A 13,412-nucleotide genomic window follows, 5' to 3' on the forward strand; every position below is an offset into this window, starting at 1 on the left:
GTGATGTGTTTTTTGTCTTTGTTTTCATATTACAGAAGTACAAACCCTAACAACAAGAACCAAACTTCATCTTGAATTTTAGCTTTGTAAATTCAGATACGTTTTTTTTGGTGAACTGCACAAAACAACACACACAAATGTTGCTTGGAATAGTCTTCATTGTAAGTACAATCATATTACTTGTACTTATACTTCTGCGAGTACAACACGTATTATCAAAGAGTATTAGATTAGAACATTAGTCTGCGGTTGTGTGGTCACTGATCTAAATATAAAATTAGATCAGTGTTGTGTGGTACTAAGTTATTTCCCTTGAAAGTACTCTTTTTGCAATGAAAACACAAAAAGTGACGACAAGGAGGGACGATAACTCTAGCTGAATAACAAAATGCACGTGTAGGAACGACCCAAAGAAGAAGAAACGGCTTGACTGCATATTTCACAAAGGCTTTCACGAAAGGTAACTGAGTAAGACTCGTAGCTATAGGGAGGACGTCAGCCGGCTTTGTTTATCTCACACAAACTTAATACTGACTATTCCAGTCGTCAACGGTCAACGAATTCAGAGGAAAACTGCCAACCGCTGATTAAAACACCAAGTCAAGTGCTCTCCCCAATTTTTCCGCCAACGAATATTCCCAAGTTTGGGACCTGTTGGCGTAATATATCAAGATTCCCCTCCCCTCCAAAGTGCTGCTGATCGAACTTTGGGCCATGTATTCCCCCCTTGGATTCTAGTTTGTGATGAAAGCTATATCTACACTCCGAGTGTAGGGATGTCGTTAGGCATCGGACATAGACCGATTAAGAGGCTCAAATGTCCGATTCACACAGATGTCCTATTGTTTTGAGGTGAGCGCTGGCATTGTCCGATAAGAACTTAATTCCTTCGGACAGCGCGATATTCGTTAATGTTCCTTTCAAGATACACATTTTCAAAAAGCGACCAAGCACTCTCGCGTACAGGTGCACTGAAGTTGTGCAGTGCGGATCTTGCGTTTGGGTGACAGCCGTCTGCAGCACATTAAAGTTAGGAGTATGGGAGACAACTCCAACTGACTAAGTCTTGCGTCTGCTTTTGCTTTCAGTTCGAGACATTTTGACGAAGCGCACTGAGTTATGCCACCGAAAACTAAAACTAAAGCTTTCATTTTTTGTAGTCTAATAATATGGTCAGGAATCTGTCAAGGTGTCCAACTCCAAATGCAAAAATCCTGTTCTGGATACTTTTATTACTTTGTATTTTATTCTGTTTTTAAAGCCATATGTACTCGATGACTATACACGCTAATTGCTTTACCAACAGCTGGAGACATGCTAAATTAAGTTCCCTGCAAAATATTGTGGTCTAGGACCCCTTCAATGTTGAGATATGTTAATTTTCATTTTGATCTGGATCGTCCTATTTATAGATTTGCCAACAGAGGTAGCGTTGACGCAAGGGAAATAACTCCGCGTCTTTGTTTACATCCAAAGTTTTTGAGACTCTAAAACAAGCTGTAATGCATGTATATGGTCCGCGCATGGCGACATATCGTCATTACATGGTCTTATGGTGCGTTTGACATCGATTATGGGCAAACTACACTTTGTAAACACGGGAGCGCGTACATATGCCTTTAAATGACTACAATATAAACAATACAGTTATGAAGTATTTCTCATGCAGATTCTATCCATACCAAATTTATGTCTGTCAGTCGTCTGGATGCTGAGAAAATTGACTTTGTTCAAGAAAAAAAGCACCTTTTTGGGCCTACAAGGCGTTACGCGAAACGCATGGTACATTGGGCATTGAATAACCAAGTTACTGATAAGGGTATCATCTCAATCTAATTTTTAATAGGTCCAGAAATGGATGGAGAAACATATATATATTATATATGTTAGATTAATGAAAGTTTGATCTGAACATAGGTTTTGGATTTTGAACGTTCTTTTTTAGCTGGTCAGTATCCCGCAGTGGGGCACTGCGGTTATGAAATTAAAAGCCCCTCCTGTTTTTGGAACCGCAGGAGCTTTCTAGTTTGCTGTTAGGTAGATTTTTGGTTCCTCTTTCCTGTCATGCTCTCTTTTTCTTCATGAATTCTTTTCTTTTTTCTGCCTTCTTGCTCATTCACCTGTATTTTTTCCAAAAATCTCTTCTCTTGCCGCTTGTCTCGCGATTCATGTATAGTTTAATCTGTTAGTGTTCTGATGTAAGTCCAGCAGTAGATAGGTTAAGCCTATTTTAACATACTGGAAACTGGTAATCTTCCAGTAGGTATTAATTTAGTTTTACTAAAGCCTGCTGGGACACAAGTAATGGGTTAGTGCATTTGTAAACAGGAATCGCTTGACAAGTGGCCCCCTTCATCCCCCCCTTCCTCGTCCTGATATGGCTCTGCGTAGTCGGCTGGACGTTAAGCAACAAATAAACAAACAAACAAAGCTGGTCAGTACGTTACATTTGGTGTAAATAATCATGAAAAAAGGGAAACTATCTTAAAAAAATGTTTCTGGTCAAACTTACTCAAAAATCATTGCAGAGGAAAGTCATTAGGTAGGATGATTGTATTTTTTTTTTAAATTGAGCGAAAAAGTTCTGTTTGATGTAATTTAATTGTACAGCGAACGACGAAGAAGAAGAAGATTTAATTGTACTTCTAAGTTAAAAATATGCGTTTGGTGTAAATGAAATTGTATCTACTTGCCCAAACAAGTTTTGTCACAGTCTTTAAATAATGCCATAATACACAAAAGTGTGTGTTTTCTTTTACCTCAGACACCTGGTAGTTAAACTATGGTCACAGGATTCCTAGTGCTTGCACCTGTTGGCTTGTAGAGAGACTTAAGTGAGACCATCTGACAAGGGTGTAAATGTAACGTACATACTGAGAATACTTGAAAATGACAATGAATTTGTTTTAGAGACAGAAGATAACTTATCAGTGCTTACGAACAACCAGCAAGACCAAACCTTTGTTTCAACATGAAAACAAGCACACTGAATGACAAAATTTACCTCAGAAGGACCACTGTTGGGACATTTTGGTGTAAATGTAACATACATCACCTTGTTTTTTTACTGAGACCATATGCAGCACATACTAATGCTAAAAACAGCACATAACAGTCTGTTGAGGGTTGATGAGCTAAATAAAAGAGAAATTACCCTTCAAATGGACCTGCAGATCTTCGGAGCCTTCTGTATGTTACTTTACACCATCCTTTTGTGTAAAGATGTACACACAACCAAAAAAGCACAACCATTAATTTAACCCTTTATTTTGACTTGAGACAGGCAGCTTAGAACAAACAAGTTAGAAATACTGTTTAACTGATGTGAGCATAGCCCATTAAATGTAAATTCAGTACCTTGTACTTGCTGTTTGGTGTAAAGTAACGTACAGATCATGGGTAAAATTAACATTTGGTACCGTAGTGGAGTACCAACCTGACTATTCTATCGTGAAAAGGATTTGTTATGATTTCTTGTTTGTAACTCAAAAAACTGCAGACCAAAATAGTGTAAAAATATTTAAAGAGGGTGATTTGATAATAATTTCTACACCGCTGACCGTGCTTTTTTCAAATTAAGTAATAACCTGATGATTGAGGTTAAGGTTTGCAAAACAAATGACATGAAAATTTACTGGAACCTTTTCTGCACTTCCATAGAGAATTTCATTGTTTTAAAAACAGTGTAAATAGGTAAATGTTGAATTGTAACTTTGATTCTGGGCTTTGGTGTAAAGTAACTAACGGATAAATGATTTTGCTTATATTGAGACAGGAGAAACTTTTCAAGTGTTGCTTTAGTACAGATCAACTCTACATTCAGCCATCAAGCCATTGGATAGTGAAACAGTTGCCTAAAGCTGAACCTAAGAAAATGACAGCACCTTGAAAATTAATTATGTTATGGTGTAAATGTAACATAGTCATTTGTGCTTTATCTGTAAATATTTGATAAACCGAACACTTGACTGGAAAATAAAATGCTGGAATTGAAGGACAGGAATACCGAGATGTTTATTCATGTAAATTTAAGGAGGTTTAAAAAAAGTCTAAAAATTGTAACACTTTTTGGACTCCTTGACAGATTCTTGGCCATATATCAATAATCAAATGCACTGTGTTCCTACCGCAAACTGGTGGCAAATTCGCTTCGCGACCGGAAGTTAATGTCGGAGTGTATACAGTTGTCAGGTCTTCTATACTGTCCGAGTGCGTATAGCCAGTGCAATGTTATTTTGACTTTGAAATAAGCTTCAACACACACACACAAAATGTTATTTAAGGGACATAACTGCTCTGTGCGTTTTTGAATAGATCAAATTTGGGGTAAAATGGATGAAATTACATCACAAATCTGCTTCAGTTGCAAAATCTTGACATGCTTTTCTCCCTCAAAATAATTGTACCACTTAATTTTGGCTGACGCCTGGCTGACGTCCTCCCGATAGCTGCATGTCTAAGTAAGGCATGCTACTTAATTCTATCCAGTTACCTTTTTAGCTGTCATTGCAATTTGGCCTGTAGCCAAAAAGTTATGCTACATCCGTGAGATAGGTGCAACACGATTAAAAAATAAAGTTCTTTTGTTCCTCTATTACAGTATTAGATTTGTATTTACTGATAGTGTCAGTGCCTGTACCATATAAATATATAAATATGATAGACGCGTGGGGGAATTATGGGCTGTGATTGGATGGTCTCACACATCCCTTTTTCGATCATCAAAGCATAACGCTACGGAAGTTGGTAATTTTTTGCCGATATCCAAACGATATCGGCAATAACAAAGACACATGATTCCGGTTTCTTCCACGTGTATAAACTACATGCATACCTCGCCAGGTTTGTTTCTGTGACTAGTCGACAGACGATGCCATTTGCTTTGTGTGTTGTTTTTTTGTTGCTTACTGTACATGACATACAGTGGAGTCCAGCTATAACGAACCTGGGTATAACGAAATCCCGCTTTTAACGAACTGCCATTGATTTCCCGGCAGACAGCCTTCTATTTCTTACTTGTTACTTTCCGCCTACAACGAACCTTTTGAACTCATTTGCATAACGAACCCCTCTTATAACAAACACGTTTTCATCGCCCCAGAGCCGTTTTGTCTCTAAAAGTCACAAGGCTACAACGAACTGATGTCAATAATTGTCTCCAAAGACAAAAATACACAAACACAAGTGCACATCGCGTGATGAGCAAACTCTGAACAAACAGCGGGAGGTGCACGGAACAGCCACCGCCGCTGTGTTTTCACTATTCCAATCAGCTGCTAAGCTATGACTGTGCTCTAAAAAGTCACAAGGCTACAACGATCCCCATCTCTGCGTGTGAGGCGAGATCAAAGGCAGGTCCATTGTGATAGCTGGGTGGCCTTGTTTATGAGACACTGACCTTCTTCCCAGGGGTCATTGACCCAGTTTTAGCTATGAGAGGTGGTTCCCCTTTCATATATGAGAGAGGAAACACTTCCTGCACCCGGGTCAGTGACCTTTAACCTATGGGGAGTTTAACCTATGGTGCGGTCTCTTTGATGTCTTGAGAGGAAACTTGGCCAGGGTAGTACATACACCAGAACTGGTGGACACCATAAAATCGGAGATGGATCAGAATGTACATGTACATGCTTTTACACACTTTTTGACTCACATGCGTAGCAAAAGTGAGTCTATGTACTCACCCGAGTCGTCCGTCCGTCCGTCCGTCCGTCCGTCCGGACGTCCGGACGTCCGTCCGGAAAACTTTAACGTTGGCTATTTCTTGGACACTATTCAGTCTATCAGTACCAAATTTGGCAAGATGGTGTATGATGACAAGGCCCCAAAAAACATACTTAGCATCTTGACCTTGCTTCAAGGTCAAGGTCGCAGGGGCCATAAATGTTGCCTAAAAAACAGCTATTTTTCACATTTTTCCCATTTTCTCTGAAGTTTTTGAGATTGAATACCTCACCTATATATGATATATAGGGCAAAGTAAGCCCCATCTTTTGATACCAGTTTGGTTTACCTTGCTTCAAGGTCAAGGTCACAGGAGCTCTTCAAAGTTGGATTGTATACATATTTTGAAGTGACCTTGACCCTGAACTATGGAAGATAACTGTTTCAAACTTAAAAATTATGTGGGGCACATGTTATGCTTTCATCATGAGACACATTTGGTCACATATGATCAAGGTCAAGGTCACTTTGACCCTTATGAAATGTGACCAAAATAAGGTAGTGAACCACTAAAAGTGACCATATCTCATGGTAGAAAGAGCCAATAAGCACCATTGTACTTCCTATGTCTTGAATTAACAGCTTTGTGTTGCATGACCTTGGATGACCTTGACCTTGGGTCAAGGTCACATGTATTTTGGTAGGAAAAATGTGTAAAGCATGTGAGTCGTATGGGCTTTGCCCTTCTTGTTAAATTTTACTTCTAAAATTGTGACAGTAAAGTGAACATGTGAACTATGCCTCTATGGATTATATTATGAAGCTGTTGAAAACATGCAGAGATTGTACTCTCCAAGGAAAGATCGATGGGACGATCATTTGAAGGTGAGTGGGAAAACTTGTCTTAAGGCCATTTAGGGTTGAAAACTCTGCAGCGAATTACTGATATAACGAACTAAAATGTATCTCCCTTGAGATTCGTTGTACCTGGACTCCACTGTACATTACGTGTAAAATCCAGTTCTTTAACAGGCAACAAATCTTGCAAAGTTCAAGAAGCTGCAATCTGAAGCAACCTATCTCTGATTCTAGCAGACGATCTTTCCAATGATTTACACAAAATCAGCAAGCTCTCCTGTCACATAGAATGTCAATTGTATAGTGCAATGTTGAAATGAAGTTACCGGTTTCTTCTGAGACAATCCTTGTTCTCTTATCTACATATTTACCGCAGTCTTCATCACGCGAATCCCCAACAGAAGTCAGACTTTCGAACATAGAATATACGCAAGCAAGCATAATACGTCATGACGTCATATGATTCCTAGCATATTGACGTAATGCTAAACATCCGGTTATCTCGAGTCTTCTCCGTAATACAATTACATGTCCGTGGGTTTTTCAATGTTCAGTGATTTCCGTGGATACATGCGCAAAGGGACCTGCGACCTCATGAACCCCCAACACGATTCAGTACCGACTGAGCTAAAAAGGCAACATGTCAGGTTGGGGTAAAATAGGAAGGTCTATTTTGTGATATACTGGTGACTGCCGGTTTCCGGGCCACTCCGTTCTTCTTTTGGTAATGTTGAACTTAACACTGTAAAATCATGGATGTACGTTTCCTGCTGCATATTGCAATTTAACTTTTAAGCCTCTATTTTTGCAGAATCTGCTCTTGTAAGCATAATATTAACAAGTCATTTTACTGAATGAACTGTTCTTTTTCAGAATCATCACAATGCCAAAGTCCAAAAAGAGGAAGAATGCTGACTTTCAGAAAGTTAAACTGAAAGTAGGAAAGGGCCTCCTCCCAAAAGGTGGCAACGAGACAAACCTCAGTTTCAAATCCAGAACGCTGAAGGTGACACAGACACTAAAGGATCATTCCAAACTAGGAAACCAGCCACAGACAAAAAAGAAACTAACTCTTGAGGTTGGTATTATTTTGATTTGATAGTTGTTGCTGCAGTATGTATATAATGTTGATTTATGTTTACATATTTTTTCTTTTCTTTCTCTTCTTCTATTTTTCGGACTCTTTTTTGACGCCACACTTGGCAACTTGCTGTTTGTTTCTTTTTCTTTTATCACAACTGGTCTGCTAGTATAAATATCCCATTCAAGTTATAAGAAGAGCCCTGGATGATCTACAAATAGAGTGATACCGACGAACCCCCTTTTAAGACCTCCCAAAATCTGAGAAAATCAGGTCGTACAATGGATCAAGTCTTAAATGGGGGTAAATTTATAGAGGTTAGGCCAAATAAAAATATATGTTGGTTTAGGGTAACCCGACCGACCCTATTTTATCCCGCCGACCCTAAAACTTTTTTTCATTTCTCAAAAAAGAAACCACTTGGCACATTTTGCGAACCACACCGAGACTAAGGGAAGTAACCTCCTTTAAAATCAACTAAATTTAAGAGAAAGTAAAAACAAGTCGCGTAAGGCGAAAATACAACATTTAGTCAAGTAGCTGTCGAACTCACAGAATGAAACTGAACGCAATGCCATTTTTCAGCAAGACCGTATACTCGTAGCATCGTCAGTCCACCGCTCATGGCAAAGGCAGTGAAATTGACAAGAAGAGCGGGGTAGTAGTTGCGCTAAGAAGGATAGCACGCTTTTCTGTACCTCTCTTTGTTTTAACTTTCTGAGCGTGTTTTTAATCCAAACATATCATATCTATATGTTTTTGGAATCAGGAACCGACAAGGAATAAGATGAAAGTGTTTTTAAATTGATTTCGACAATTTAATTTTGATAATAATTTTTATATATTTAATTTTCAGAGCTTGTTTTTAATCCAAATATAACATATTTATATGTTTTTGGAATCAGAAAATGACGGAGAATAAGATGAACGTAAATTTGGATCGTTTTATAAATTTTTATTTTTTTTTACAATTTTCAGATTTTTAATGACCAAAGTCATTAATTAATTTGCCTGCCAAACGGTTGTGTGACGTGTCTAGTGTGTTGGCGAAGTGTCTTGTGCTTGTCACTTCTCGCTTTCAGCCCTCACCGCTGGCTAGCACCGTCTGTCCTTTTTAGGACAATGCGAAAAGAGAGCAGAATGCGTCAGTCTCTCCTGCCAGTACAATAACCTCTCCACAACAAGCCCTATGTAGTGCCTCCATCGCGGCGACAGGCGTAAACTGGGTACCGCAAGGCCCCAGGCTAGACTACAAGGACTCGGAGGAGGTTGGCCCCTAGACGTGCGGCATGCGGGCCCACCGGTGTGTGGAAACGCCCAGGTGCCCACGAACCAACCTCCAGCTATGGGTCAAATAGCCGGGCAGGATAGGCTCGTCAACCCTGGCAGGCAGCTATCCTAAGAGAAGACCACTCTGAATTCAAAACGAGGGTAGAGGAGGCTCATCATCCATGGAAGGAAACTCGTCTAGGAGAAGGAAAACTCCGAAATGAAACCCACGCAGTCCCTCGAAGACGGAACGGCACTGGCCTTTTTTAGGCGGGGAGCAGACCGGGTGCCTACGCTATCCTCGACAAATGGTTGTGTCATCAACGAATTAATTAATTTGTAAGCCACCACGCTGAAATGCAATACCGAAGTCCGGGCTTCGTCGAAGATGACTTGACCAAAATTTCAACCAATTTGGTTGAAAAATGAGAGCGTGACAGTGCCGCCTCAACTTTCACGAAAAGCCGGATATGACGTCATAAAAGACATTTATCAAAAAAATGAAAAAAACGTCTGGGGATTTCATACCCAGGAACTCTCATGTAAAATTTCATAAAGATCGGTCCAGTAGTTTAGTCTGAATCGCTCTACACACATACACAGACAGACACACACACACACACACGCACGCACGCACGCACATACACCACGACCCTCGTCTCGATTCCCCCTCTACGTTAAAACATTTAGTCAAAACTTGACTAAATGTAAAAAGCCGACCTACCGACCCTATCTTTTTTGGTCACATTACCCTAAACAAACATATATTTTTATTTGGCCTTATTAACAGAAAATCTGAGAAACCAGTTAGGGGCCAACATTTGAGGGGCCTGACATCGTAGGTACTGCTGTACTTTAACTTTAAGTTTTGGAAGGGTTGGGCTTTTTAACAAAGCAGTCGTTTAATTTTGTTTTCCAGGAGCTGATGAAACAATGCAATGCTAACAAGACATGCAGCCAGCGTCTCTCTGCCATCGAAGGCTTGAGAGAACTGCTGCTGTCTGACGCTGGCAGGCATGCCGTGCTGTCCAGCGTGGGCCAAGTCATGGAGAAAGTGTCAGGGCTTCTTGCTGACACAGAACCCACAGTGCGCCAGGCGGTGCTGCGTCTGTGCAAGACGGTGTTTGCTCAGATCACCTCAGACAAGCATGGCTTCTTTGACTACATGAGCGCTCAGCTTTGCTGCGCCATGAACAACATTTCCGACGACGTTCGCCAGGATGCCTTGACCTTGTTTGACATGTTGCTGGAAAAGTTTCCGCAGCATGTTATTGGTGCGTACAGCAACCTGGTCCCCACTCTGATTGGCCAGATCTCCAGTCAGATGATGACAGGGGGCAAGGTAATGACTCTGGTATGCAACCCCAACAGCAGACTGTCGTCACAGCAGTGGCGAGCACAGGTTCTGCAGCGGCTGAAAACCATTGTGAAAAAGTTTGTGGAGAAACACAGAGAGGTGGAGGCTCCCACTGACGAGAAAGCTCAGGTGTTTCACTCTGGGAGCCAGTTTCCTGTCATCCGGGGACCGACTGTTCGCCCCTGTGTCAGACTAATGTGGATTGACCCCTACAAACAGAAATATGAGTAAGTTCAGATAACAAATGATCTCATATATTCTTCAGGTCAAAAGTATGCAGTAGCGGCAATACTAAAACAGAAATTCCTATATATTCGTTGGTAGAGGAGATTTTCTGTGTGCATGTGCTAGAAAGATTTAGAACAATCAAACTACTGATAAAAGTGATAGTTCTGTTGAATGGTTAAATCTTGAGAAAGGATCCATAAAATTTAACACTTCAAGAAAAAAACCCACATATTCATCGTAAGAATGTGAAACTTTTTTGTGAAAGATATCTGAATTATTTTAACAAAGAATTATGTTTGTAAGTTCATGTTGTGAAACAACAACGTTCCTTCTCCTTTTGTGCAGACACAGATTTAACGCTACGAGACAGGAGTACGCTGATCTCACACGTAATGAAAAGTGTCTGCAGAAGTTTGTTTCATCGCTGATGCCGCTGATCAAGCAGTGCTGGGTTGAGGAATACCTGTCAGATGGGACTGCAGTCACTCTTCATGGCACTGCTGATGCAGGTACTGGACAAATCTGTTGTCTTGTTTTTTGTTGTTTTTTTGCTTTTTGTGAGCATTCGTACTCACATATGGGGGATAATTTCTTTTGTATGTATGGTGCAGTTATAAAATATATGGTGGTTTGCATTGCCGACTCTCCCGCAGTGGGGCACTGCGGTTATGAAATTAAAGGCCCCTCCTGTTTTTGGAACCGCAGGAGCTTTCTAGTTTGCTGTTAGGTAGATTTTTGGTTCCTCTTTCCTGTCATGCTCTCTTTTTCTTCATGAATTCTTTTCTTTTTTCTGCCTTCTTGCTCATTCACCTGTATTTTTTCCAAAAATCTCTTCTCTTGCCGCTTGTCTCGCGATTCATGTATAGTTTAATCTGTTCGTGTTCTGATGTAAGTCCAGCAGTAGATAGGTTAAGCCTATTTTAACATACTGGAAACTGGTAATCTTCCAGTAGGTATTAATTTAGTTTTACTAAAGCCTGCTGGGACACAAGTAATGGGTTAGTGCATTTGTAAACAGGAATCGCTTGACAAGTGGCCCCCTTCATCCCCCCCTTCCTCGTCCTGATATGGCTCTGCGTAGTCGGCTGGACGTTAAGCAACAAATAAACAAACAAACAAACAAATTGCCGACCAGGGGGATGCTGTCTTAATAGTACTGTGCATGATCCAGTTGTTACGTATTCCTTTAAATTATATTCCATGCCACTTTGTCAGTGACAGTTTCATTTTCATTTAATGATAATATTAATAATAAGGGTATTTATAGGGCGCAAATCCTAAAATAGTTCTAAGCGCCTTACAATCTTAAATATAATCATCTTAATAACAGCAACAATACACATTTAAAAACAAATAAACTTTAAATAAATGCAACACAATCACGTACACAATACACAATTCAAATGACTATTGTTATCAACAACAATCTCAGATGTTCGCTACACATAATGATGGGACACACACACACAGGCACGTGTGGGCACAAACAAACGCTCATTACTGCAAAATACCAAAATGAAAACCTCTTAAAATATGCCAGGCTATTTACAATGCTACACAATATATGTAAGGGGGAAGAATTGTTTTCCTAGTTGCAGTGAAGACTGAAGAGATGATTTTTTAACTGTTATTTGAAAGAAAAGAATTTATTTTTAAATTGTGTATCAGAGCCACAAGGCAAGTACTTGACATCTAACAATGACAGTTACAGTGGAACCCCCCTTTAAAGACCCCTTACCCCTTAATGTAAGACTCCCCCCCCCTTTTTTTAGACCTTGTTTTTTCACATTTGCTGTTCGTAACCTCTAAATTTACTTCCATTTTCATGTTAAGACTCCCTCCATTTTAAGACCTGATTTTCTCAGATTTTGCCAGGTCTTAAGAGGGGGGTTCCACTGTAAAATTTGGGAAGCTTGGACAGGATGTGAACCCCCCGCGGGTTAGGGGAAAGAATTTACCCGATGCTCCCCAGCATGTCGTAAGAGGCGACTAACGGATTTTGTTTCTCTTTTTACTCTTGTTAAGTGTTTCTTGTATAGAATATAGTCCATTTTTGTAAAGATTTTAGTCAAGCAGTATGTAAGAAATGTTAAGTCCTTTGTACTGGAAACTTGCATTCTCCCAGTAAGGTAATATATTGCAAGCCCCTGGAGCAAATTTTTGAAGAGTGCTTTTGTGAACAAGAAGCAATTGACAAGTGGCTCTATCCCATCTTCTCCCTTTCCCCGTCGCGATATATCCCTTCGTGGTTTAAAACGACGTTAAACACCAAATAAAGAAAGAAAGAAAGACAGGATGTGTAGAAGTGAATATTGGCCTCTGTAGCTGTCTCTTTTATTCTTTTTACATGTAAGCTGGGTTTTTTGTGTGGTTTTTTTCTAACTTCAAATAATCGAGTTTGTCTGTTTTGCAGGTCGCCATCTAAGTGAGAAGTCGCTACCCATGGTGAAGTGTCTTGTGGGATTGCTGCAAGCCTTTGTAGACTGTTGGCGTTGTGTCTACGCCTATAACAACAAGTACCACAAGGAGGTAGGAACATTGAAGCCCATAATAAAGCCAAAGGAACCAGTTGTAATAATATTATTAATATTATAAAAATGATATTTCAATATTGAGAGTTTATATAGCGCGAACCACAAAGAATTGTGCTCTCTGTGCTTTACATCTTAATTATGTATAAAAACACACTTTCTTGCTTTTCACCACAGCAGTATGCTTGTGCTTGAAATAATCCATCCATATTGTCCGCACAAAAATAAATTCAGTGACCCAGGCTTTCTCAGTAGTCCACTGCACAAATCTGTGTTTTGCTCATGGTATTCAGAGGTTACATCAACGCCAATTGTTTTATGGCATTTCTTCTTCTTCTTGTCGATCACTTGTTTTTATGGCATTAAATCCATGTCTTGACACACTGAATGTGTTTATTATGGTTGATTTTGGGGTGACACTTCA

The 13,412-nt window shown here is 39.9% G+C and overlaps 1 protein-coding gene across 1 annotated transcript in view; it reads left to right on the forward strand.

The window, feature by feature from the left end:
• The first annotated feature begins 364 nt into the window (after positions 1-364).
• The window catches only part of LOC138982045 (testis-expressed protein 10 homolog), a 53,811-nt gene continuing 40,763 nt past the window's right edge, over positions 365-13,412 (forward strand). The window contains exons 1-5 of the mRNA XM_070355257.1: positions 365-460; positions 7,396-7,600; positions 9,792-10,456; positions 10,803-10,966; positions 12,871-12,986. Coding sequence (XP_070211358.1) covers positions 7,406-7,600; positions 9,792-10,456; positions 10,803-10,966; positions 12,871-12,986 — 1,140 coding nt within the window. The 5' untranslated portion in view covers positions 365-460; positions 7,396-7,405. The remainder of the gene's footprint in view (positions 461-7,395; positions 7,601-9,791; positions 10,457-10,802; positions 10,967-12,870; positions 12,987-13,412) is intronic.

The sequence above is a fragment of the Littorina saxatilis genome, linkage group LG12 (assembly GCF_037325665.1).
Source record: "Littorina saxatilis isolate snail1 linkage group LG12, US_GU_Lsax_2.0, whole genome shotgun sequence".
Lineage (NCBI taxonomy): Eukaryota > Metazoa > Mollusca > Gastropoda > Littorinimorpha > Littorinidae > Littorina > Littorina saxatilis.